We start from the raw sequence: 27393 nt of genomic DNA on the forward strand, positions 1-27393 counted from the left end.
CAGACAGACAGACAGAGGTGGAGAGAGACAGAGGGGGAGAGAGAGACAGACAGACAGACAGACAGACAGACAGACAGACAGACAGACAGACAGACAGACAGACAGACAGACAGAGGGGGAGAGAGAGGGGGAGAGAGAGGGGGAGAGAGAGAGAGACAGACAGACAGACAGACAGACAGACAGACAGACAGACAGACAGACAGACAGACAGACAGACAGACAGAGGGGGAGAGAGAGACAGACAGAGGGGGAGAGACAGACAGACAGACAGACAGACAGACAGACAGACAGACAGACAGACAGACAGACAGACAGACAGACAGAGGGGGAGAGAGAGACAGACAGACAGACGGACAGAGGGGGAGAGGGGGAGAGAGACAGACAGACAGAGGGGGAGAGGGGGAGAGAGAGACATACAGGCATACACAGGGGGAGAGAGACAGACAGACAGATGGTGAGACAAACAGACAGACAGAGGGGGAGAGATGGTGAAAGAGGAAGGGTATGACATCCCTCTGCTACAGGTCACACAACTGGGGGTTCAACATAGACCTTGAGATCAATGAAACAGAAATAGACTCTAAAAATGCTGCGTATATAACACAGGAGGCTGGTAAGTAATGGCTGGAATGGAATTATCAGACACATCAAACACATGGTTTCTGTGTGTTTTAATACCATTACATGAATTCCATTCCAGTCATCATTATGACACGTCCTCCCCTCCCCAGCCTCCTGTGGTATATCATTTATGATGATAAAGATGACAAAAATAGAAAACACATGTTTTTCTAATGATACATAGGGTGGATGGATGAAGAGGAGGATTAGCCGATGGAACAGGTTCGTATGCGGCTTGGTATGGTCGGGTGGGGTGAGGGGTGGAGGAGTAGTACTACAGTTGTATTCGGAAGGTTACATACACCTTAGACAAATACATTTAAACTCAGTTTTTCACAATTCCTGACATTTAATCCTAGTAGAAATTCTCTGTCTTAGGTTAGTTAGAATCACCAATGTGAAATGTCCGAATAATAGTAGAGAGAATGATTTATTTCAGCTTTTATTTCCTTCATCACATTCCCAGTGGGTCAGAAGTTTACATACACTCAATTCATATTTGTTGGTTTTGCTTTTAAATAGTTTTTTCTTGGGTCAAATGTTGAGGGAATCCTTCCACAAGCTTCCCACAATAAGTTGGGTGAATTTTGGCCCATTCCTCCTAACAGAGCTGGTGTAACTGAGTCTGGTTTGTAGGCATCCTTGCTCACACATGCTTTTTCAGTTCTGCCCACACATTTTTTATAGGCTTGAGGTCAGGGCTTTGTGATGGCAACTCCAAAACCTTGACTTTGTTATCCTTAAGCCATTTTGCCACACGTTTGGAAGTATGCTTGGGGTCATTGTCCATTTGGAAGACCCATTTGCGACCATGCTTTAACTTCCCGACTGATGTCTTGCTTCAATATATCCACATACTTTTCCTCCCTCATGATGCCATCTATTTTGTGAAGTGCACCAGTCCCTCCTGCAGCAAATCACTGCCACAACATGATGCTGCCACCTCCGTGCTTCACAGTTGGGATGGTGTTCTTCGGCTTGCAAGCGTCCCCCTTTTTCCTCCAAACATAACGATAGTCATTATGGCCAAACAGTTCTATTTTTGTTTTATCAGACCAGAGGACATTTCTCCAAAAAGTACGATCTTTGTCCCCATGTGCAGTTACACACCATAGTCTGTTTTTTGTTTTTATGGCGGTTTAGGAGCAGTGGCTTCTTCCTTGCTGAGCGGCCTTTCAGGTTATGTCGATATAGGACTCGTTTGACTGTGGATATAAATACTTTTGTACCTGTTTCCTCCAGGATCTTAAAAAGGTCCTTTGCTGTTGTTCTGGGATTGATTTGCACTTTTCACACCAAAGTATGTTCATCTCTAGGAGACAGAACACATCTCCTTCCTGAGCGGTATGATGGCTGCGTGGTCCCATGGTGTTTATACTTGCATACTATTGTTTGTATAGATGAACGTGGTACCTTCAGGCATTTGGAAATTGATCCCAAGGATGAACCACACTTGTGGAGGTCTTGAATTGTTTTTCTGAGGTCTTGGCTGATTTCTTTTGATTTTCCCATGATGTCAAGCAAAGACGCACTGAGTTTGAAGGTAGGCCTTGAAATACATCCACAGGTACACCTCCAATTGACTCAAATGATGTTAATTTGCCTATCAGAAGCTTCTAAAGCCATGACATCATTTTCTGGAACTTTCCAAGCTGTTTAAAGGCACAGTCCACTTAGTGTATGTAAACCTCTGACCACTGGAATTGTGATACATTGAATTATAAGTAAAATAACGTGTCTGTAAACAATTGTTGGAAAAATGTCTTGCGTCATGCACAAAGTAGATGTCCTAACTGACTTGCCAAAACTATAGTTTGTTAAGAAAACATTTTGTGGAGTGGTTGAAAATTGAGTTTTAATGACTCCAACCTAAGTGTATGTAAACTTCCGTCTTCAACTGTATGTTGAATGTGCTAGGTCTTTGGGGCAGGGGTGTGGGCTTGGCTGAGGCCTCAGTCAGGGTTCTAGAGAGGTCTAAAGTGTATTGGCTAAGGCTATTGGAGGGTAAGGGTGGGTAGAGGTGGGGTTGAAAATGGATATATCTAGGTAGGGTAGGGGAGGGTAAAGTTGGGGAGGGGGTGTAGGTCTGGGTCTAGGTAGCCTGGTCCAAGGGAGGGTAGGGGGTAGGGGGTGTAGGGTTGGGTCTAGGTGGCCTGGTCCAGGGTAGGGTAGGGGTGTAGAGGGTGTAGGGCTGGGTCTAGGTGGCCTGGTCCAAGGGAGGGTAGGGGGTGTAAGGCTGGGTCTAGGGGGCCTGGTTTAGGGTAGGGTAGTGGAGTAGGAGGTATAGGGCTGGGTCTAGGTAGCCTTGTCCAAGGGAGGGTAGGGGGTAGGGGGTGTAGAGCTGGATCTAGGTGGCCTGGTCCAAGGGAGGGTAGGGGGTGTAGGGCTGGGTCTAGGTGGCCTGGTCCAGGGTAGGGTAGGGGTATAAGGGGGTGTAGGGCTCGGTCTAGGTGGCCTGGTCCAGGGCTCTCAGCAGGTCACTGCCCTGCAGCAGGTGCAGGTTGCCTTGGAGAGGGACGTTGACCTCACAGTCGTAGCGGGTGAGCTCTGGCAGACAGTAGGTCTCAATGGATGGGCCCAACAGCCGACTGGCAACCCCTAGACACACAACAAAGTCAGTCCGTTAGTAGGGAGTAGGTAAGTTATTTTGGAGTCACTTTTATTGTAAATAGTTATTGAATATGTTTCTAAACACGTCCACATTAATGTGGATGCTACCATAATTATGGATAATCCTGAATGAATCGTGAATAATGATGAGTGGGAAAGTTACAGACGCACAAATATCATACCCCCAAGACACGCTAACCTCTCACCATTACAATAACAGGGGAGGTTATACGTTTTGAGGGGGTATGATATTTGTGCGTCTGTAACTTTGCACAAAAAGTGCTGTCAACCCCTACATACTCAACAAACATGGAGTCAGTATGTTAGTAGGGAGGAAATGGCTTTGGGCCAACCGCCAATCAACCATCATCTGAGGAGGACAGTTCATTGACTGGCACCAAGTCATGGAAAAGGACTATGATTACAAAACAAAGGATATAATTTGTCCAAATCAATTGCGTGCCTTTCTAAAAATAGATTTCAACATGTTTTATCATTGCCAAAATCTCCATGTTATCATTAATGCATTTTCCTTGCCTGGTCACAGCCTGTCCAACTGTTTGTTATTGGTTTAATCAGTCAATCTTTTTTTAACGACATACGACACATGGGAGTAACACAACAATTGAAACAAACAAGCTAAACTTACCCTCTGTTTTGGAGGAGGGCAGCATACGGTATTCTTTGTAGTTGCAACACTGTTCGGGGAAGGATTTTCTGGATGCAGCATTTACACATCCTGGATACTGGGACTTCCTGTGCTGCTGAAGGGGACTGAGACACTTGTCAACACCGCCAGGTATGCACATACCTTTAACTGTAAAAGAAAGAGGAAGAGAGAGATTAAGATGAGTTCAATATCGCTCTATTTTCTCTTCTGTTCTTGTACTTTAAGCAATATTTGGTATTTTTGTTTGTGCACTGCATGTCCCATATGGGCCACCATACAGTACCTTCCAGGGAGCTGGTGCTGAGAGATCTGTCCATGATGGCATAGCTTTCATTCCTCATCATCTTTGAAGGCGTACTGAGGGTGGTGTCACCCTGACAAATACAAACACAGACACACATTACAGTCAACAACCAAGCCTGGCCTGTTGAGGAGTGTAGTCATGGCAGATAATATTCAAATTTTTGGTGACTTTAATATTCACATGAAAAAGTCCACAGACCCACTCCAAAAGGCTTTCGGAGCCATCATCGACTCAGTGGGTTTTGTTCAACATGTTTCCGGGCCTACTCACTGCCACAGTCATACTCTGGACTTAGTTTTGTCCCGTGGAATAAATGTTGTGGATCTTACTGTTTTTCCTCATAATCCTGGACTATCGGACCACCATTTTATTACATTTGCAACAAATAATCTGCTCAGACCCCAACCAAGGATCATCAAAAGTTGTGCTATAAATTCTTGGTCAACCCAAAGATTCCTAGATGCCCTTCCAGACTCCATCCGCCTACCCAAGGACGCCAGAGTACAAAAATCAGTTAACCACCTAACTAAGGAACTCAATTTAACCTTGCGCAATACTGTAGATGCAGTCGCACCCCTAAAAACAAAAAGCATTTGTCATAAGAAGCTAGCTCCCTGGTATACAGAAAATACCCGAGCTCTGAAGCAAGCTTCCAGAAAATTGGAACGGAAATGGCGCTACACCAAACTGGAAGTCTTCCGACTAGCTTGGAAAAACAGTACCGTGCAGTATCGAAGAGCCCTCACTGCTGCTCGATCATCCTATTTTTCCAACTTAATTGAGGAAAATAAGAACAATCCAAAATGTCTTTTTGATACTGTCGCGAAGCTAACTAAAATGCAGCATTCCCCAAGAGAGGATGGCTTTCACTTCAGCAGTGATAAATTCATGAACTTCTTGGAGAAAAAGATCATGATCATTAGAAAGCAAATTACGGACTCCTCTTTAAGTCTGCGTATTCCTCCAAAGCTCAGTTGTTCTGAGTCTGCACAACTTTGCCAGGACCTAGAATCAAGGGATACACTCAAGGTTTTTAGTACTATATCTTGACACAGTGATGAAAATAATCATGGCCTTCTTAACCTTCAAGCTGCATACTGGACCCTATTCGAACTAAACTACTGAAAGAGCTGCTTCCTGTGCTTGGCCCTCCTATGTTGAACATAATAAATGTCTCTCTATCCAACGGATGTGTACCAAGCTCACTAAAAGTGGCAGTAATAAAAGCCTCTCTTGAAAAAGCCAAACCTTGACCCAGAAAATATTTTAAAAACTATCGGCCTATATCGAATCTCCCATTCCTCTCAACATTTTTTGAAAAAGCTGTTGCGCAGCAACTCACTGCCTTCCTGAAGACAAACAATGTATACAAAACGCTTCAGTCTTGTTTTAGACCCCATCATAGCACTGAGACTGCACTTGTGAAGGTGGTAAATGACCTTTTAATTGCGTCAGACCGAGGCTCTGCATCTGTCCTCGTGCTCCTAGACCTTAGTGCTGTTTTTGATACCATTGATCACCACATTCTTTTCGAGAGATTGGAAACCCAAATTGGTCTACACGGACAAGTTCTGGCCTGGTTTAGATCTTATCTGTCGGAAAGATATCAGTTTGTCTCTGTGGATGGTTTGTCCTCTGACAAATCAACTGTAAATTTCGGTGTTCCTCAAGGTTCTGTTTTAGGACCACTATTGTTTTCACTATAAATTTTACCTCTTGGTGATGTCATTTGGAAACATAATGTTAACTTTCACTGTTATGCAGATGACACACAGCTGTACATTCCGATGAAACATGGTGAAGCCCCAAAATTGCCCTCCATGAATGCCTGTGTTTCAGACATAAGGAAGTGGATGGCTGCAAATGTTCTACTTTTAAACTCAGACAAAACAGAGATGCTTGTTCTAGGTCTCAAGAAACAAAGATCTTCTGTTGAATCTGACAATTAATCTTGATGGTTGTACAGTCGTCTCAAATAAAACTGTGAAGGACCTCAGCGTTACTCTGGACCCTGATCTCTCTTTTGACGAACATATCAAGACTGTTTCAAGGACAGATTTTTCGCATCTATGTAACATTGGAAAAATCTGAAACTTTCTGTCCAAAAATGACGCAAAAAAATTGTCTATGCTTTTGTCGCTTCTAGGTTGGACTACTGCAATGCTTTACTTTCCATCTACCCGGATAAAGGACCAAATAAACTTCAGTTAGTGCTAAACACGGCTGCTAGAATCTTGACTAGAACCAAAAAAATGTATGATATTATTCCAGTTCTAGCCTCTCTACACTAGCTTCCTGTTAAGGCAAGGGCTGATTTCAAGGTTTTACTGCTAACCTACAAAGTATTACATGGGCTTGCTCCTACCTATCTTTCCGATTTGGTCCTGCCATACATACCTACACGTACGCTACGGTCACAAGACGCAGGCTTCCTCACTGTCCCTAGAATTTCTAAGCAAACAGCTGGAGGCAGGGCTTTCTCCAAAATAGCTCAATTTTTATGGAATGGTCTGCCTATCCATGTGAGAGACGCAGACTTGATCTCGACCTTCAAGTCTTTATTGTAGACTCATCTCTTCAGTAGGTCCTATTATTGAGTCTAGTCTGGCCCAGGAGTGTGAAGGTGAAAGGAAAGGCATTGGAGCAACGAACCGCCCTTGCTGTCTCTGCCTGGCCGGTTCGCCTCTCTCCACTGGGATTCTCTACCTCTAACCCTATTACAAGGGCTGAGTCACTGGCTTACTGGTGCTCTTCCATGCCGTCCCTAGGAGGGGTGCGTCACTTGAGTGGGTTGAGTCACTGACGTGATCTTCCTGTCCGGGTTGGCGCCCCCCCTTGGGTTGTGCTGTGGCGGAGATCTTTGTGGGCTATACTCGGCCTTGTCTCAGGATGGTAAGTTGGTGGTTGGAGATATCCCTCTAGTGGTGTGGGGGCTGTGCTTTGGCAAAGTGGGTGGGGTTATATCCTTCCTGTTTGGCCCTGTCCGGGGTTATCGTTGGACGGGCCACAGTGTCTCCCGACCCCTCCTGTCTCAGCCTCCAGTATTTATGCTGCAGTAGTTTATGTGTCGGGGGGGGGGGGGGGGGGGGCAAGGGTCAGTCTGTTATATCTGGAGTATTTCTCCTGTCTTATCCGGTGTCCTGTGTGAATTTAAGTATTCTTTCTTTCTCTCACTCGAATGACCTGAGCCCTAGGACCATGCCTCAGGACTACCTGGCTTGATGACTCCTTGCTGTCCCCAGTCCACCTGGCTGTGCTGCGGCTCCAGTTTCAGCAGGAGCAGTAGAGATACTCTGAATGATCGGCTATGCAAAGCCGTTGTTGCACCCTCGACAACCAATGTGATTATTATTATTTGACCCTGCTGGTCATCTATGAACATTTTAACATCTTGGCAGTGTTCTGTTATAATCTCCACCCGGCACAGCCAGAAGAGGACGGCCACCCCTCATAGCCTGGTTCCTCTCTAGGTTTCTTCCTAGTTTCTGGCCTTTCTAGGGAGTTTTTCCTAGCCACTTTGCTTCTACACCTGCATTGCTTGCTGTTTGGGGTTTTAGGCTGGGTTTCTGTACAGCACTTTGTGACATCAGCTGATGTATGAAGGGCTTTATAAATACATTTGAATTGATTTGATTTGAACCAGTCTGCAGTTTCGACATCTAATATAACTCTAGTGGAATATTTAACCTCTCTAGGGTAGGGGGCAGTATTTTCACATCCAGATAAAAAAACTTACCCGATTTAATCTGGTTATTACTACTGCCCAGAAACTAGAATATGCATATAATTGTTTGATTTGGATAGAAAACACCCTAAAGTTTCTAAAACTGTTTGAATGGTGTCTGTGAGTATAACAGAACTCATATGGCAGGCCAAAACCTGAGAAGATTCTGTACAGGAAGTGCCCTCTCTGACCATTTCTTGGCCTTCTACACCCTCTTTATTGAAAACAGAGGATCTCTGCTGTAACGTGACACTTTCTAAGGCTCCCATAGGCTCTCAGAAGGCGCCAGAACATTGAATGATGACTTCAGCCCCTGGCTGAAAAACAGTAGCGTATTTGGATAGTGGTCGATCTGAGAACAATGAGACGGGCGTGCGCGTGCACGTGAAGAGTCCATTTTACATTTTCAGTCTTTGAACGAAAAAGACGTCTCCCGGTCGGAATATTATCGCTATTTTACGAGAGAAATCGCATAAAAATTGATTTTAAACAGCGTTTGACATGCTTCGAAGTACAGTAATGGAATATTTTGAATTTTTTTGTCACGATACGCGTCCGCGCGTCACCGCTCGGATAGTCTCTTGAACGCAAGAACAAAACAGGATCTTTGAACATAACTATGGATTATTTTGAACCAAAACAACATTTGTGGATGAAGTAGAAGTCCTGGGAGTGCATTCTGACGAAGAACAGCAAAGGTAATCCAATTTTTCTTATAGTAATTCTGAGTTTAGTGAACGCCAAACTTGGTGGGTGTCAAATTAGCTAGCCCGTGATGGCGAGCTATCTACTCAGAATATTGCAAAATGTGCTTTTGCCGAAAAGCTATTTTAAAATCTGACACCGCGATTGCATAAAGGAGTTCTGTATCTATAGTTCTTAAAATAATTGTTATGTTTTTTGTGAACGTTTATCGTGAGTAATATAGCAAATTCACCGGAAGTTTTCGGTATGTTTGCTAGTTCTGAACGTCACATGCTAATGTAAAAAGCTGTTTTTTGATATAAATATGAACTTGATTGAACAAAACATGCATGTATTGTATAACATAATGTCCTAGGAGTGTCATCTGATGAAGATCATCAAAGGTTAGTGCTGCATTTAGCTGTGGTTTTGGTTTTTGTGACATTATATGCTTGCTTGAAAAATGGGTGTGTGATTATTTCTGGCTGGGTACTCTCCTGACATAATCTAATGTTTTGCTTTCGTTGTAAAGCCTTTTTGAAATCGGACAATGTGGTTAGATTAACGAGAGTCTTGTCTTTAAAATGGTGTAAAATAGGCATATGTTTGAGAAATTGAAGTAATAGCATTTCTAAGGTATTTGAATATCGCGCCACTCGATTCCACTGGCTGTTGACTAGGTGGGACGATTTCGTCCCACATACCCTAGAGAGGTTAACAGTGATCTCAACCTGGATACACACATCATAAACTACGGTCATAAAGCAGTGAGAGGGTAAACGTACCACTGCCATTTGTGTGAAGGAGCGCTTGACGTTGTTGGCTATGGCGATTCTGGTGGGACTCATGTCTCTGTAGGCCTGGACAAAGTTCTCCATTGACCTGCAAAAGAGCATCACATTACTTAACATCGCTGTACACTACTCTAGCTCTAACAACCATCAGTACAAGTACACAACTGAATAAAAACCGGTAGGACAGACGCACTGAATCAGTAGGACAGACGCACTGAATCAGTAGGACAGACACACTGAATCAGTAGGACAGACACACTGAATCAGTAGGACAGACACACTGAATCAGTAGGACAGACACACTGAAGGCCCTCTATAGTACCTCTGCTTGTGCATCATGTTGACTGGCATGTTCTGACATGGGTGGCTTCTGCCCATGGAGTTCACCTGTAGTAGACAGTTTAACGGAGGATCTGGGGGCCACTGCAGGTTCTGATGTCCACCCATGGAGGACAGAGGTGTGCTTGCTGGGGCGTGGTAGGGGGGGATCTTTGTGGGGCCTGTGTATGGCAGAGTAGGCCTGGAGTCCCTGGGGCTCATTTGGCTGTGGTTGGGGCCTCTCTTGTCTCCTGGGGCCCACTTGGCGGGCTGGTAGTGGTCAAACTGTGGGGATCTCAGGTTTTGGAAGAGGCTGGCGATGTTGCTGAAGCTATTCTGTGTGGTGAAGTGGCCCAGTGGGCCAGTGGCCCCCTCTGGGCCTCCAGGCGCCTCCTCAGGAATTATGGGATGGAGCTGGAAGTCCTCTCCATCCATGGGGATGTAGGGTGCCAGGGTCTCCAGGTCCAGATCACTCAGGGCCGACTAAGAGGGTAACATCACATTACATCACACAACCCCAAGAAAGCAACCATGACCAATTGTGTTAAATAAATGTCAATCTAATATAATGTCAACCTTCCTCATCCACACTGATTCAGTAATGGGTCTGTGAAGTGCCAGTGAGACTGACCTGGGTGCTGCCAGGGCTCTTGGGCCCCTCTGTGTCGAGAGCAAAGAGCTTCTCAGTCAGCTCTACCTTCAGGTCACTCTCTCTCTCGTTGTGGTAATCCCCTGGGCTGCTGGGCTGTACCCACAGAGAGGAGAGAAGGAGAGAGAGAGGAGAGAAGGAGAGAGAGAGAGAGAGAGAGAGAGAGAGAGAGAGAGAGAGAGAGAGAGAGAGAAAGCTTGAGAGAGAAAGAGGACAGGACAAAAGCTCCCTTGAGGCCTAAGTAACTAAGTGACCAGTGCTTATTCCAACCATCCACCCCTCTATTCTCCCGACACTCTGCCCCCTGTCGCAAGCACCTGGGATCCATGCCCACTCAATAACACACACACACACACACCAGTGGACGCTGCCGTGGGGAGGACTGCTCATAATAATGGCTGGAACGGAGTAAATGGAATGGCATCAAACCATGTGTTTGATGCCATCAACTGGTTCCGCTCCAGCCATTACCACGAGCCTGTCCTCCCCAATTAAGGTGCCACCAACCTCCTGTGACACACACACACAAACAAGTTTTGGGACACTGTAAAGTCCATGGAGAACAAGAGCACCTCCTTCCAGCTGCCCACTGCACTGAGGCTAGGCAACACGGTCACCACCGATAAATCCATGATAATCGAAAATTTCAATAAGCATTTCTCTACGGCTGGCCATGCTTTCCTCCTGGCTAACCCAACCCCGGCCAACAGCTCCGCACCCCCAGCAGCTACTTGCCCGAGCCTCCCCAGCTTCTCCTTCACCCAAATCCAGATCACAGATGTTCTGAAAGAGCTGCAAAACCTGGACCCGTACAAATCAGCTTGGCTAGACAATCTGGACCCTCTCTTTCTAAAATTATCCACCGCTATTGTTGCAACCCCTATTACCAGTCTGTTCAACCTCTTTCGTATCATCTGAGATCCCTAAAGATTGGAAAGCTGCCGCGGTCATCCCCCTCTTCAAAGGGGGTGACACTAGACCCAAACTGATATAGACCTATATCCATCCTGCCCTGCCTTTCTAAAGTCTTTGAAAGCCAAGTTAATAAATAGATCACTGACCATTTCGAATCCCACCATACCTTCTCCGCTGTGCAATCTTGTTTCCGAGCTGGTCATGGGTGCACCTCAGCCACGCTCAAGGTACTAAACGATATCATAACTGCCATCGATAAAAGACAGTACTGTGCAGCCATCTTCATCGACCTGGCCAAGGCTTTCGACTCTGTCAATCACCGTATTCTTATCGGCAGACTCAATAGCCTTGGTTTCTCAAATGACTGCCTCACCAACTACTTCGCAGACAGAGTTCAGTGTGTCAAATCGGAGGGCCTGTTGTCCGGACCTCTGGCAGTCTCTATGGGGGTACCACAGGGATCAATTCTCGGCCGACTCTTTTCTCTGTATATATCAACGATGTCACTCTTGCTGCGGTTGATTCCCTGATCCACCTCTACACAGACGACACCATTCTGTATACATCTGGCCCTTCTTTGAACACTGTGTTAACTAACCTCCAACCGAGCTTCAATGCCATACAACACTCCTTCCGTGGCCTCCAACTGCTCTTAAACGCTAGCAAAACCAAATGCATGCTTTTCAACCGTTCGCTGCCCGCAGCCGCCTGCCCGACTAGCATCACTACTCTGGACGGTTCTGACCTAGAATACGTGGACAACTTCAAATAATTAGGTGTCTGGCTAGACTGTAAACTCTCCTTCCAGACTCATATCAAACATCTCCAATCCAAAATCAAATCTAGAATCGGCTTTCTATTTCACAACAAAGCATCCTTCACTCACGTCGCCAAACTTACCCTATTAAAACTGACTATTCTACCGATCCTTGACTTCGGCGATGTCATCAACAAAATAGCTTCCAATACTCTATTCAGCAAATTGGATGTAGTCTATTACAGTACCATCTGTTTTGTTACCAAAGCGCCTTATACCACCCACCACTGCGACCTGTATGCTCTAGTCAGCTGGCCCTCTCTATATATTCGTCGCCAGACCCACTGGCTCCAGGTCATCTATAAGTCTATGCTAGGTAAAGCTCTGCCTTATCTCAGCTCACTGGTCATGATAACAACACCCACCCGTAGCACGCGCTCCAGCAGGTATATCTCACTGGTCATCCCCAAAGCCAACACATCCTTTGGTCGCCTTTCCTTCCAGTTCTCTGCTGTCAGTGACTGGAACGAATTGCAAAAATTACTGAAGCTCGAGACTTACATTTCCCTCACTAACTTTAAACATCAGCTATTTTGAGCAGCTAACCGATCGCTGCAGCTGTACATAGTCCATCTGTAAATAGCCCATCCAATCTACCTACCTCATCCCCATATTGTTTTTATTTACTTTGCTGCTCATTTGCACACCAGGATCACTACTTACACACCATCATCTGCTCATCTATCACTCCAGTGTTAATCTGCTAAATTGTAATTACTTTGCCACTATGGCCTATTTATTGCCTTACCTCCTCATGCCTTTTGCACACACTGTATATAGACTTTCTTTTTTTTCTATTGTGTTATTGACTGTACGCTTGTTTCTTCCATGTGTAACTCTGTGTTGTTGTTTGTGTCACACTGCTTTGCTTTATCTTGGCCAGGTCGCAGTTGTAAATGAGAACTTGTTCTCAACTAGCTTACCTGGTTAAATGAAGGTGAAATAAAAAATAAAAACACATACACAAACACATGCGTGCACACAAACAAATATACACATCGTGACACATGCACACACGCACAAACAAATGCACACATCGTGACACACATGCAGGATCACACACACGTAGGCTACGCAGGCACGAACACACACACGCGCAAGTGGAAGAAAAGCTAGTAAAACAGGCTTGTGGTAGAAGACGTGGTGAACAAGACAATAGATGATAGGAGAATTCTGGAAGAGTTCTAGGAGAGTTCTAGGAGAGTTCAAGGAAAGTTCCTGAAGAGTTCTAGGAGAGTTCTAGGAGAGTTCTAGGAGAGTTCTAGGAGATTTCTAGAAGAGTTCAAGGAAAGTTCTTGAAGAGTTCTAGGAGAGTTCTAGAAGGACACCAGGGGCAGTAGTAGCTACATACCGTGGAATAACTGCTCAGGCTAGGGGGGGCAGTGCTGGGGGTGGCGCTGCCCGGTGTGGGGTTCTGGGGTACCGAGAAAGTGGCAGCCATTTGTTTGGACATGTCTCCTGCTGGGCAGGGTTTGTGGAGATCACTACCCCAGCTCTGAGGGGCCAGGGGGGGCATGGGAGACATCTTGGATTTTCCAGGAGGATGAGGCTCCTCAAATGATGGCCTTCCTGTAGGACACAACCATATAAAACAGTAAATGGTTAGCATTCCTGTTTTCAAAGAAGTTATAGTATTATCTTAGACTACAGATGGTGTAATCTCATCCACAAGCCAGCTCTCTTTCTGTCAAACTGTCTGGTTTCACAGCACCTCAGAACGGGACTTGACTGGAAGTCTATGGCAGGAGATGACGAAACAACCGCTGGTTTTAATTGGCTAATCTCTCAGTCCATCACCATCTAGCATAACCCTTAGAACCTCCCCCTACATTGTGGACTTCAAATCCCAAGTGATTTAAACAAGGAAGTGAGTTCAGAAAATCTAAAAGTACGCATCTTAGAAATAGTTTTCACATATAAACTTTATATGCCCAAACTCAGATTCAATTGGGCTTCCCAAAACCAATATGTCCTAGATTTTTTTTTTTATTGCCAATTGTCGCCATTTTTCTAAGTCCCATCTAATACAGCTGTAGTAGGCTTGCTCCCTCTCCCACCTCGATTTCAACCACATCAAGTCCCAGTTTGTTGCACAGTTATCAGGCTCTATGCACCATCAATTGGAGCCTTGGGACGACATTAGAGATGATGCAGGTATAAGTGCATGGCTTTGGGGAGATGGACAGTAATGGGATGATACGGGGTATGGTTAAGGAGAGATCTAAAGTATAATGGGAGATATTGGGGGGGATTCTGACCAAAGTCGAGGGTGATGATGGCATCTCCAGGTGTGGGGGCCAGTTGAGCAAGGTCCTCTGGCTCCTCTTTCAGTTTGGTGAACAGGATCTCCATGGGCTCTACGGCCACCGTAGCACCACTCTGGCTGAAGAAGCTGTTCATGTGGTGTGGCTTGAACAGGGACTCAGTCTGGTCCATGGAGAAGATCATGGACTTGTTCTCCACGTCACTGAAAACCCACAGAGACAGAGGGATACCTCAGGGATGTGTTATGTTACCTACTACGACCCCTACGACCCCTTCTGTCTCAGCCTCCAGTATTTATGCTGCAGTAGTTTGTGTCGGGGGTTAGGGTCAGTCTGTTATATCTGGAGTATTTGTCATGTCTTATACAGTGTCTTGTGTGAATTTAAGTATGCTCTTTCTAATTCTTTATTTCTCCCTCTTGGAGGACCTGAGCCTCAGGACTACCTGGCCTGATGACTCCTTGCTGTCCCCAGTCCACCTGGAACCCTGACCTGTTCACCGGACGTGCTACCTGTCCCAGACCTGCTGTTTTCAACTCTCTAGAGACAGCAGGAGCAGTAGAGATACTCTAAATGATCGGCTATGAAAAGCCAACTGACATTTACTCCTGAGGTGCTGACCTGTTGCACCCTCGACAACCACTGTGATTATTATTATTTGACCATGCTGGTCATCTATGAACATTTGAAAATCTTGGCCATGTTCTGTTATAATCTCCACCCAGCACAGCCAGAAGAGGACTGGCCACCCCTCATAGCCTGGTTTCTCTCTAGGTTTCTTCCTAGGTTTTGGCCTTTCTAGGGAGTTTTTCCTAGCCACCATGCTTCTACACCTGCATTGCTTGCTGTTTGGGGTTTTAGGCTGGGTTTCTGTACAGCACTTTGAGATATCAGCTTATGTAAGAAGGGCTTTATAAATACATTTGATTTGATTTACTAACAGATTAAGCTACTGTCCTACTGCAATACATTTGAAATAGCAGCCTTCCACAATCACTTCCTCCCTACAATGTTGGACACTATGGGCCAGTTTCCTGGACACAGGTTAAACCTTGTCCTGGACATCCTGGAGTAGGGTTAATCGTGGTATGTCCCCCTCTGCCTCCCCACCCAAACCTCTGACCCCCAACCCTTGACCCCTGACCTGAGACCGGTGACCCTACCTGAGGACATAGTTGACACAGACAATGCACTGCGGCTGGGAATTCCGGCTGTTGTAGATGACTGTGCCCTGGGTCTCCACCCACACGTAGCCTCCATGTTTGGCCAGCATACGATACTGTCCACTCACTGCCTGGCCTTTACTGCACACTGTACAAAGATGTAGAGAGATTTTTTAAAATACGTTTTTTATTTAAACTTTATTTAACTAGGCAAGTCAGTTAAGAACAAATTCTTATTTCCAATGACGGCCTACCAGGGAACAGTGGGTTAACTGCCTTGTCCAGGGGAAAAACAACCGATTGAACCTAGAGATGGATAGATGGATAGATGGATAGAAAGTATAATTCAAGCTGGATGGAGGTGAACAGAAGAGGAACTCAGAGAGCAAGCAGCAGAGTGAAGAGGAGAGAGGTTCAGGTCAGGGTAAGACTAAGATAGAGGGTGAAGAGGAGAGAAGTTCAGGTCAGGGTAAGACTAAGATAGAGGGTGAAGAGGAGAAGGTTTTAGGAGTGAGGAGAGAATGAGAGATAGAGAAGTACTGTATCAGGGTAGAGAAGAAGAGGAGTTGGCTCAAGTCCATGGCTGGCTTGTAAAAGGAGCAGGCCAGGGGTAGTAGGGGTCCCAGGGCTGGCTTATGAAGGAGCAGGCCCAAGGTCATAGGGGTCATCCCAGGGCTGGTTTGTGAGAGGAGCAGGCCCGGGGTCGTAGGGTTCATCCCAGAGCTTGCTTGTGAAAGGAGCAGGCCTGGGGTAGTAGGGTCATCCCAGGGCTGGCTTGTGAAAGGAGCAGGCCCGGGGTCGTAGGGTCATCCCAGGGCTGGCTTATGAACGGAGCAGGTCCGAGCTCATAGGGGTCATCACAGGGCTGGCTTATGAACGGAGCAGGTCCGAGCTCATAGGGGTCATCACAGGGTTGGCTTGTGAAAGGAGCAGGCCTGGGTCGTAAGGCTGGATAAGAGTAAGTAAACACAGACCAGGGCTGCTCCAGGCCAGTCACGTTGCCGTAGAGACCCCAGCTGGCCACATAGAGATCCCACCTGCCCAGTGCATTCAGTCTGCCTGGGCTAACCACACCACTGATTGATTGATGCCATTTTCACAGACTGCGACAAGGAGCCTGGAGCTCAGTTGATGGATTGAGAGGAAAGGAGAACTAGACTCATAAAGGAGTCGAGCTGCTAGTACTAGCATTTACATGCACAGTCACACGCACACACAGACACAGACACAGACACACCACTCCCACCACCACCACAGAAACCCACAGTGCAACACAATCCAGACCCACACTTCTGCTACTACAGAGAGAGGCTTTAATGATGTGTAAATGTCACTGGGGGACAGAAGCCATCTCACCGGAGGGCCTCATTACAGGGGCAATGTGGGACACCTGGTCCCCTGTCACTACAGACGCCCTGCGTTCCTCTTATCTCCCCAGTCACAGGTCAGCCTTAATGGGATGGAAGACATCTTAATACAGGCCCAGGTCCACAGAGCCATGATAATGAAATAAGGCCTGTTTTGAAATATATTCAGAACTCACATCTGAAATGTAATTTTGCTGACAGAGTGGCCTGGTGGGGTTTAGATGTGATGTGAGGGTGTTGTGTGTGAGGGGGGTTGGGGGCTGATGTGAGGGTACTGTGTGTGAGGGGGGTCTGGGGGCTGATGTGATGTGAAGTTATTGTGTGTGAGGGGGGCTGGGGGCTGATGTGACGTGAGGGTTTTGTGTGTGTGAGGGGATCTGGGGGCTGATTCAATGTGAGGGTATGGTGTGTGAGCGGAGCTGGGAGCTGAACATTGCCTGTGGTGTTCTTTGTGTTACAGAAGCTGGTGGACGTCAACATGGATTGTTTCATCTCTGGGCTGGTAAAAGCAATAACGATACACAAAACAGAGAAGGAGAACAGGGACAGAGGGAGGGAGAGGTGGACAGAAAGGAAATCAAGGTAACAGGATGGAAACTACAGGTGTTTGACTAGGGTCTGCTACAGTTGCACAAACATAAACTACAGGTGTTTGAATAGGTCCTGCTACAGTAGCATAAACTACAGGTGTTTGACTAGGGCCTGCTACAGTAACACAAATATAAACTACAGTTCTTTGAATAGGGCCTGCTACAGTAGCATAAACATAAACTACAGGTGTTTGAATAGGGCCTGCTACAGTAGCACAAACATAAACTACAGGTGTTTGACTAGGGCCTGCTACAGTAACACAAACTACAGGTGTTTGACTAGGGCCTGCTACAGTAGCATAAACATAAACTACAGGTGTTTGACTAGGGCTTGCTACAGTAGCATCAACTGCAGGTGTTTGAATAGGGCCTGCTACAGTAACACAAACATAAACTACAGGTGTTTGAATAGGGCCTGCTACAGTAACACAAACATAAACTACAGGTGTTTGACTAGGGCCTGCTACAGTAGCATAAACATAAACTACGGGTGTTTGAATAGGGCCTGCTACAGTAACACAAACTACAGGTGTTTGAATAGGGCCTGCTACAGTAGCACAAACATAAACTACAGGTGTTTGACTAGGGCCTGCTACAGTAGCATAAACAAACTACAGGTGTTTGACTAGGGCCTGCTACAGTAGCATAAACTACAGGTGTTTGAATAGGGCCTGCTACAGTAACACAAACATAAACTACAGGTGTTTGAATAGGGCCTGCTACAGTAACACAAACAAACTACAGGTGTTTGAATAGGGCCTGCTACTGTTTGAATAGGGCCTGCTACAGTAGCACAAACATAAACTACAGTTTGTTGACTAGGGCCTGCTACAGTAACACAAACTACAGGTGTTTGACTAGGGCCTGCTTTAGTAGCACAAACATAAACTACAGGTGTTTGACTAGGGCCTGCTTCATTAGCACAAACAAACTACAGGTGTTTGAATAGGGCCTGCTACAGTAACACAAATATAAACTACAGGTGTTTGACTAGGGCCTGCTACAGTAGCATAAACAAACTACAGGTGTTTGAATAGGGCCTGCTACAGTAGCACAAACATAAACTACAGGTGTTTGACTAGGGCCTGCTACAGTAACACAAACTACAGGTGTTTGACTAGAGCCTGCTACAGTAGCACAAACATAAACTACAGGTGTTTGACTAGGGCCTGCTTCATTAGCACAAACAAACTACAGGTGTTTGAATAGGGCCTGCTACAGTAGCAAAAACATAAACTACAGGTGTTTGAATAGGGCCTGCTACAGTAGCATAAACATAAACTACAAGTGTTTGAATAGGGCCTGCTACAGTAGCATAAACTACAGGTGTTTGAATAGGGCCTGCTACAGTAACACAAACATAAACTACAGGTGTTTGAATAGGGCCTGCTACTATAACACAAACATAAACTACAGGTGTTTGATTAGGGCCTGCTACAGTAGCACAAACATAAACAACAGGTGTTTGACTAGGGCCTGCTACAGTAACACAAACTACAGGTGTTTGACTAGGGCCTGCTACAGTAGCATAAACATAAACTACAGGTGTTTGAATAGGGCCTGCTACAGTAGCATAAACTACAGGTGTTTGAATAGGGCCTGCTACAGTAACACAAACATAAACTACAGGTGTTTGAATAGGGCCTGCTACAGTAGCACAAACATAAACTACAGGTGTTTGAATAGGGCCTGCTACAGTAGCACAAACATAAACTACAGGTGTTTGAATAGGGCCTGCTACAGTAGCATAAACATAAACTACAGGTGTTTGAGTAGGGCCTGCTACAGTAACACAAACATAAACTACAGGTCTTTGAATAGGGCCTGCTACAGTAGCACAAACATAAACTACAGGTGTTTGAATAGGGCCTGCTACAGTAGCACAAACATAAACTACAGGTGTTTGACTAGGGCCTGCTACAGTAACACAAACTACAGGTGTTTGACTAGGGCCTGCTTCAGTAGCATAAACATAAACTACAGGTGTTTGACTAGGGATTGCTACAGTAGCATCAACTACAGGTGTTTGAATAAGGCCTGCTACAGTAACACAAACATAAACTATAGGTGTTTGAATAGGGCCTGCTACAGTAACACAAACATAAACTACAGGTGTTTGACTAGGGCCTGCTACAGTAACATAAACATAAACTACAGGTGTTTGAATAGGGCCTGCTACAGTAGCACAAACATAAACTACAGGTGTTTGACTAGGGCCTGCTACAGTAACACAAACTACAGGTGTTTGAATAGGGCCTGCTACAGTAGCACAAACATAAACTACAGGTGTTTGAATAGGGCCTGCTACAGTAGCACAAACATAAACTACAGTTTTTTGACTAGGGCCTGCTACAGTAACACAAACTACAGGTGTTTGACTAGGGCCTGCTTTAGTAGCACAAACATAAACTACAGGTGTTTGACTAGGGCCTGCTTCATTAGCACAAACAAGCTACAGGTGTTTGAATAGGGCCTGCTACAGTAGCACAAACATAAACTACAGGTGTTTGAATAGGGCCTGCTACAGTAGCACAAACATAAACAACAGGTGTTTGAATAGGGCCTGCTACAGTAGCACAAACATAAACTACAGGTGTTTGACTAGGGCATGCTACAGTAACACAAACTACAGGTGTTTGACTAGGGCCTGCTACAGTAGCATAAACATAAACTACAGGTGTTTGACTAGGGCCTGCTACAGTAGCATAAACTACAGTTGTTTGAATAGGGCCTGCTACAGTAACACAAACATAAACTACAGGTGTTTGATTAGGGCCTGCTACAGTAGCATAAACAAACTACAGGTGTTTGAATAGGGCCTGCTACAGTAGCACAAACATAAACTACAGGTGTTTGACTAGGGCCTGCTACAGTAACACAAACTACAGGTGTTTGACTAGAGCCTGCTACAGTAGCACAAACATAAACTACAGGTGTTTGACTAGAGCCTGCTTCATTAGCACAAACAAACTACAGGTGTTTGAATAGGGCCTGCTACAGTAGCACAAACATAAACTACAGGTGTTTGAATAGGGCCTGCTACAGTAGCATAAACATAAACTACAGCTGTTTGAATAGGGCCTGCTACAGTAGCACAAACATAAACTAGAGGTGTTTGAATAGGGCCTGCTACAGTAGCATAAACTACAGTTGTTTGAATAGGGCCTGCTACAGTAACACAAACATAAACTACAGGTGTTTGAATAGGGCCTGCTACAGTAGCATAAACATAAACTACAGGTGTTTGAATAGGGCCTGCTACAGTAGCATAAACTACAGGTGTTTGAATAGGGCCTGCTACAGTAACACAAACATAAACTACAGGTGTTTGAATAGGGCCTGCTACAGTAACACTAACATAAACTACAGGTGTTTGACTAGGGCCTGCTACAGTAACACAAACTACAGGTGTTTGACTAGGGCCTGCTACAGTAGCACAAACATAAACTACAGGTGTTTGACTAGGGCCTGCTTCATTAGCACAAACAAACTACAGGTGTTTGAATAGGGCCTGCTACAGTAGCATAAAAATAAACTACAGGTGTTTGAATAGGGCCTGCTACAGTAACACAAACATAAACTACAGGTGTTTGAATAGGGCCTGCTACAGTAGCACAAACATAAACTACAGGTGTTTTAATAGGGCCTGCTACAGTAGCACAAACATAAACTACAGGTGTTTGAATATGGCCTGCTACAGTAGCACAAACATAAACTACAGGTGTTTGACTAGGGCCTGCTACAGTAACACAAACTACAGGTGTTTGACTAGGGCCTGCTACAGTAGCATAAACATAAACTACAGGTGTTTGACTAGGGCCTGCTACAGTAGCATAAACTACAGGTGTTTGAATAGGGCCTGCTACAGTAGCATAAACAAACTACAGGTGTTTGAATAGGGCCTGCTACAGTAGCACAAACATAAACTACAGGTGTTTGACTAGGGCCTGCTACAGTAACACAAACTACAGGTGTTTGACTAGGGCCTGCTACAGTAGCACAAACATAAACTACAGGTGTTTGACTAGGGCCTGCTTCATTAGCACAAACAAACTACAGGTGTTTGAATAGGGCCTGCTACAGTAGCATAAACATAAACTACAGGTGTTTGAATAGGGCCTGCTACAGTAACACAAACATAAACTACAGGTGTTTGAATAGGGCCTGCTACAGTAGCACAAACATAAACTACAGGTGTTTTAATAGGGCCTGCTACAGTAGCACAAACATAAACTACAGGTGTTTGAATATGGCCTGCTACAGTAGCACAAACATAAACTACAGGTGTTTGACTAGGGCCTGCTACAGTAACACAAACTACAGGTGTTTGACTAGGGCCTGCTACAGTAGCATAAACAAACTACAGGTGTTTGAATAGGGCCTGCTACAGTAGCACAAACATAAACTACAGGTGTTTGACTAGGGCCTGCTACAGTAACACAAACTACAGGTGTTTGACTAGGGCCTGCTACAGTAGCACAAACATAAACTACAGGTGTTTGACTAGGGCCTGCTTCATTAGCACAAACAAACTACAGGTGTTTGAATAGGGCCTGCTACAGTAGCACAAACTTAAACTACAGGTGTTTGAATAGGGCCTGCTACAGTAGCACAAATATAAACTACAGGTGTTTGAATAGGGCCTGCTACAGTAACACAAACATAAACTACAGGTGTTTGAATAGGGCCTGCTAAAGTAGCACAAACATAAACTACAGGTGTTTGAATAGGGCCTGCTACAGTAGCACAAACATAAACTACAGGTGTTTGAATAGGGCCTGCTACAGTAGCACAAACATAAACTACAGGTGTTTGAATAGGGCCTGCTACAGTAGCACAAATATAAACTACAGGTGTTTGAATAGGGCCTGCTACAGTAACACAAACAAACTACAGGTGTTTGACTAGGGCCTGCTACAGTAACACAAACAAACTACAGGTGTTTGACTAGGGCCTGCTACAGTAGCACAAACATAAACTACAGGTGTTTGACTAGGGCCTGCTTCATTAGCACAAACAAACTACAGGTGTTTGAATAGGGCCTGCTACAGTAGCATAAACATAAACTACAGGTGTTTGAATAGGGCCTGCTACAGTAACACAAACATAAACTACAGGTGTTTGAATAGGGCCTGCTACAGTAGCACAAACATAAACTACAGGTGTTTTAATAGGGCCTGCTACAGTAGCACAAACATAAACTACAGGTGTCTGAATAGGGCCTGCTACAGTAGCACAAACATAAACTACAGGTGTTTGACTAGGGCCTGCTACAGTAGCATAAACTACAGGTGTTTGAATAGGGCCTGCTACAGTAGCATAAACAAACTACAGGTGTTTGAATAGGGCCTGCTACAGTAGCACAAACATAAACTACAGGTGTTTGACTAGGGCCTGCTACAGTAACACAAACTACAGGTGTTTGACTAGGGCCTGCTACAGTAGCACAAACATAAACTACAGGTGTTTGACTAGGGCCTGCTACAGTAGCACAAACTTAAACTACAGGTGTTTGAATAGGGCCTGCTACAGTAGCACAAATATAAACTACAGGTGTTTGAATAGGGCCTGCTACAGTAACACAAACATAAACTACAGGTGTTTGAATAGGGCCTGCTACAGAAGCACAAACATAAACTACAGGTGTTTGAATAGGGCCTGCTACAGTAGCACAAACATAAACTACAGGTGTTTGAATAGGGCCTGCTACAGTAGCACAAACATAAACTACAGGTGTTTGAATAGGGCCTGCTACAGTAGCACAAATATAAACTACAGGTGTTTGAATAGGGCCTGCTACAGTAACACAAACATAAACTACAGGTGTTTGAATAGGGCCTGCTACAGTAGCACAAACATAAACTACAGGTGTTTGAATAGGGCCTGCTACAGTAGCACAAACATAAACTACAGGTGTTTGACTAGGGCCTGCTACAGTAACACAAACTACAGGTGTTTGACTAGGGCCTGCTTTAGTAGCACAAACATAAACTACAGGTGTTTGACTAGGGCCTGCTTCATTAGCACAAACAAGCTACAGGTGTTTGAATAGGGCCTGCTACAGTAGCACAAACATAAACTACAGGTGTTTGAATAGGGCCTGCTACAGTAGCACAAACATAAACTACAGGTGTTTGAATAGGGCCTGCTACAGTAGCACAAACATAAACTACAGTAGTTTGACTAGGGCCTGCTACAGTAACACAAACTACAGGTGTTTGACTAGGGCCTGCTACAGTAGCATAAACATAAACTACAGGTGTTTGACTAGGGCCTGCTACAGTAGCATAAACTACAGGTGTTTGACTAGGGCCTGCTACAGTAACACAAACTACAGGTGTTTGACTAGAGCCTGCTACAGTAGCACAAACATAAACTACAGGTGTTTGACTAGAGCCTGCTTCATTAGCACAAACAAACTACAGGTGTTTGAATAGGGCCTGCTACAGTAGCACAAACATAAACTACAGGTGTTTGAATAGGGCCTGCTACAGTAGCATAAACATAAACTACAGCTGTTTGAATAGGGCCTGCTACAGTAGCACAAACATAAACTAGAGGTGTTTGAATAGGGCCTGCTACAGTAGCATAAACTACAGTTGTTTGAATAGGGCCTGCTACAGTAACACAAACATAAACTACAGGTGTTTGAATAGGGCCTGCTACAGTAGCATAAACATAAACTACAGGTGTTTGAATAGGGCCTGCTACAGTAGCATAAACTACAGGTGTTTGAATAGGGCCTGCTACAGTAACACAAACATAAACTACAGGTGTTTGAATAGGGCCTGCTACAGTAACACTAACATAAACTACAGGTGTTTGACTAGGGCCTGCTACAGTAACACAAACTACAGGTGTTTGACTAGGGCCTGCTACAGTAGCACAAACATAAACTACAGGTGTTTGACTAGGGCCTGCTTCATTAGCACAAACAAACTACAGGTGTTTGAATAGGGCCTGCTACAGTAGCATAAACATAAACTACAGGTGTTTGAATAGGGCCTGCTACAGTAACACAAACATAAACTACAGGTGTTTGAATAGGGCCTGCTACAGTAGCACAAACATAAACTACAGGTGTTTTAATAGGGCCTGCTACAGTAGCACAAACATAAACTACAGGTGTTTGAATATGGCCTGCTACAGTAGCACAAACATAAACTACAGGTGTTTGACTAGGGCCTGCTACAGTAACACAAACTACAGGTGTTTGACTAGGGCCTGCTACAGTAGCATAAACATAAACTACAGGTGTTTGACTAGGGCCTGCTACAGTAGCATAAACTACAGGTGTTTGAATAGGGCCTGCTACAGTAGCATAAACAAACTACAGGTGTTTGAATAGGGCCTGCTACAGTAGCACAAACATAAACTACAGGTGTTTGACTAGGGCCTGCTACAGTAACACAAACTACAGGTGTTTGACTAGGGCCTGCTACAGTAGCACAAACATAAACTACAGGTGTTTGACTAGGGCCTGCTTCATTAGCACATACAAACTACAGGTGTTTGAATAGGGCCTGCTACAGTAGCACAAACTTAAACTACAGGTGTTTGAATAGGGCCTGCTACAGTAGCACAAATATAAACTACAGGTGTTTGAATAGGGCCTGCTACAGTAACACAAACATAAACTACAGGTGTTTGAATAGGGCCTGCTAAAGTAGCACAAACATAAACTACAGGTGTTTGAATAGGGCCTGCTACAGTAGCACAAACATAAACTACAGGTGTTTGAATAGGGCCTGCTACAGTAGCACAAACATAAACTACAGGTGTTTGAATAGGGCCTGCTACAGTAGCACAAATATAAACTACAGGTGTTTGAATAGGGCCTGCTACAGTAACACAAACAAACTACAGGTGTTTGACTAGGGCCTGCTACAGTAACACAAACTACAGGTGTTTGACTAGGGCCTGCTACAGTAGCACAAACATAAACTACAGATGTTTGACTAGGGACTGCTTCATTAGCACAAACAAACTACAGGTGTTTGAATAGGGCCTGCTACAGTAGCATAAACATAAACTACAGGTGTTTGAATAGGGCCTGCTACAGTAACACAAACATAAACTACAGGTGTTTGAATAGGGCCTGCTACAGTAGCACAAACATAAACTACAGGTGTTTTAATAGGGCCTGCTACAGTAGCACAAACATAAACTACAGGTGTTTGAATAGGGCCTGCTACAGTAGCACAAACATAAACTACAGGTGTTTGACTAGGGCCTGCTACAGTAACACAAACTACAGGTGTTTGACTAGGGCCTGCTACAGTAGCATAAACATAAACTACAGGTGTTTGACTAGGGCCTGCTACAGTAGCATAAACTACAGGTGTTTGAATAGGGCCTGCTACAGTAGCATAAACAAACTACAGGTGTTTGAATAGGGCCTGCTACAGTAGCACAAACATAAACTACAGGTGTTTGACTAGGGCCTGCTACAGTAACACAAACTACAGGTGTTTGACTAGGGCCTGCTACAGTAGCACAAACATAAACTACAGGTGTTTGACTAGGGCCTGCTACAGTAGCACAAACTTAAACTACAGGTGTTTGAATAGGGCCTGCTACAGTAGCACAAATATAAACTACAGGTGTTTGAATAGGGCCTGCTACAGTAACACAAACATAAACTACAGGTGTTTGAATAGGGCCTGCTACAGTAGCACAAACATAAACTACAGGTGTTTGAATAGGGCCTGCTACAGTAGCACAAACATAAACTACAGGTGTTTGAATAGGGCCTGCTACAGTAGCACAAACATAAACTACAGGTGTTTGAATAGGGCCTGCTACAGTAGCACAAATATAAACTACAGGTGTTTGAATAGGGCCTGCTACAGTAACACAAACATAAACTACAGGTGTTTGAATAGGGCCTGCTACAGTAGCACAAACATAAACTACAGGTGTTTGAATAGGGCCTGCTACAGTAGCACAAACATAAACTACAGGTGTTTGACTAGGGCCTGCTACAGTAACACAAACTACAGGTGTTTGAATAGGGCCTGCTACAGTAACACAAACATAAACTACAGGTGTTTGAATAGGGCCTGCTACAGTAGCACAAACATAAACTACAGGTGTTTGAATAGGGCCTGCTACAGTAGCACAAACATAAACTACAGGTGTTTGACTAGGGCCTGCTACAGTAACACAAACTACAGGTGTTTGAATAGGGCCTGCTACAGTAGCATAAACATAAACTACAGGTCTTTGAATAGGGCCTGCTACAGTAGCATAACATAAACTACAGGTGTTTGAATAGGGCCTGCTACAGTAGCACAAACATAAACTACAGGTGTTTGACTAGGGCCTGCTACAGTAGCATAAACATAAACTACAGGTGTTTGACTAGGGCTTGCTACAGTAGCATCAACTGCAGGTGTTTGAATAGGGCCTGCTACAGTAACACAAACATAAACTACAGGTGTTTGAATAGGGCCTGCTACAGTAACACAAACATAAACTACAGGTGTTTGACTAGGGCCTGCTACAGTAGCATAAACATAAACTACGGGTGTTTGAATAGGGCCTGCTACAGTAACACAAACTACAGGTGTTTGAATAGGGCCTGCTACAGTAGCACAAACATAAACTACAGGTGTTTGACTAGGGCCTACTACAGTAGCATAAACAAACTACAGGTGTTTGACTAGGGCCTGCTACAGTAGCATAAACTACAGGTGTTTGAATAGGGCCTGCTACAGTAACACAAACATAAACTACAGGTGTTTGAATAGGGCCTGCTACAGTAACACAAACAAACTACAGGTGTTTGAATAGGGCCTGCTACTGTTTGAATAGGGCCTGCTACAGTAGCACAAACATAAACTACAGTTTGTTGACTAGGGCCTGCTACAGTAGCACAAACTACAGGTGTTTGACTAGGGC

General features: G+C 44.8%; 1 protein-coding gene across 3 annotated transcripts in view; it reads right to left on the bottom strand.

The window, feature by feature from the left end:
• Window positions 1-2449: 2449 nt before the first annotated feature.
• LOC115152824 (endothelial PAS domain-containing protein 1) overlaps window positions 2450-27393 on the bottom strand; it is a 112524-nt gene continuing 87580 nt past the window's right edge. For all 3 annotated transcript variants that reach the window (XM_029697674.1, XM_029697673.1, XM_029697672.1), the window contains 9 exons: window positions 15534-15681; window positions 14365-14573; window positions 13458-13675; window positions 10357-10470; window positions 9730-10208; window positions 9399-9495; window positions 4185-4275; window positions 3881-4048; window positions 2450-3219 (listed from right to left, as the gene is read on the bottom strand). In XM_029697674.1, the coding sequence (XP_029553534.1) occupies window positions 3068-3219; window positions 3881-4048; window positions 4185-4275; window positions 9399-9495; window positions 9730-10208; window positions 10357-10470; window positions 13458-13675; window positions 14365-14573; window positions 15534-15681 (1676 nt within the window). In that variant the 3' untranslated portion in view covers window positions 2450-3067. The remainder of the gene's footprint in view (window positions 3220-3880; window positions 4049-4184; window positions 4276-9398; window positions 9496-9729; window positions 10209-10356; window positions 10471-13457; window positions 13676-14364; window positions 14574-15533; window positions 15682-27393) is intronic.

Source organism: Salmo trutta, chromosome 18 (assembly GCF_901001165.1).
Source record: "Salmo trutta chromosome 18, fSalTru1.1, whole genome shotgun sequence".
Lineage (NCBI taxonomy): Eukaryota > Metazoa > Chordata > Actinopteri > Salmoniformes > Salmonidae > Salmo > Salmo trutta.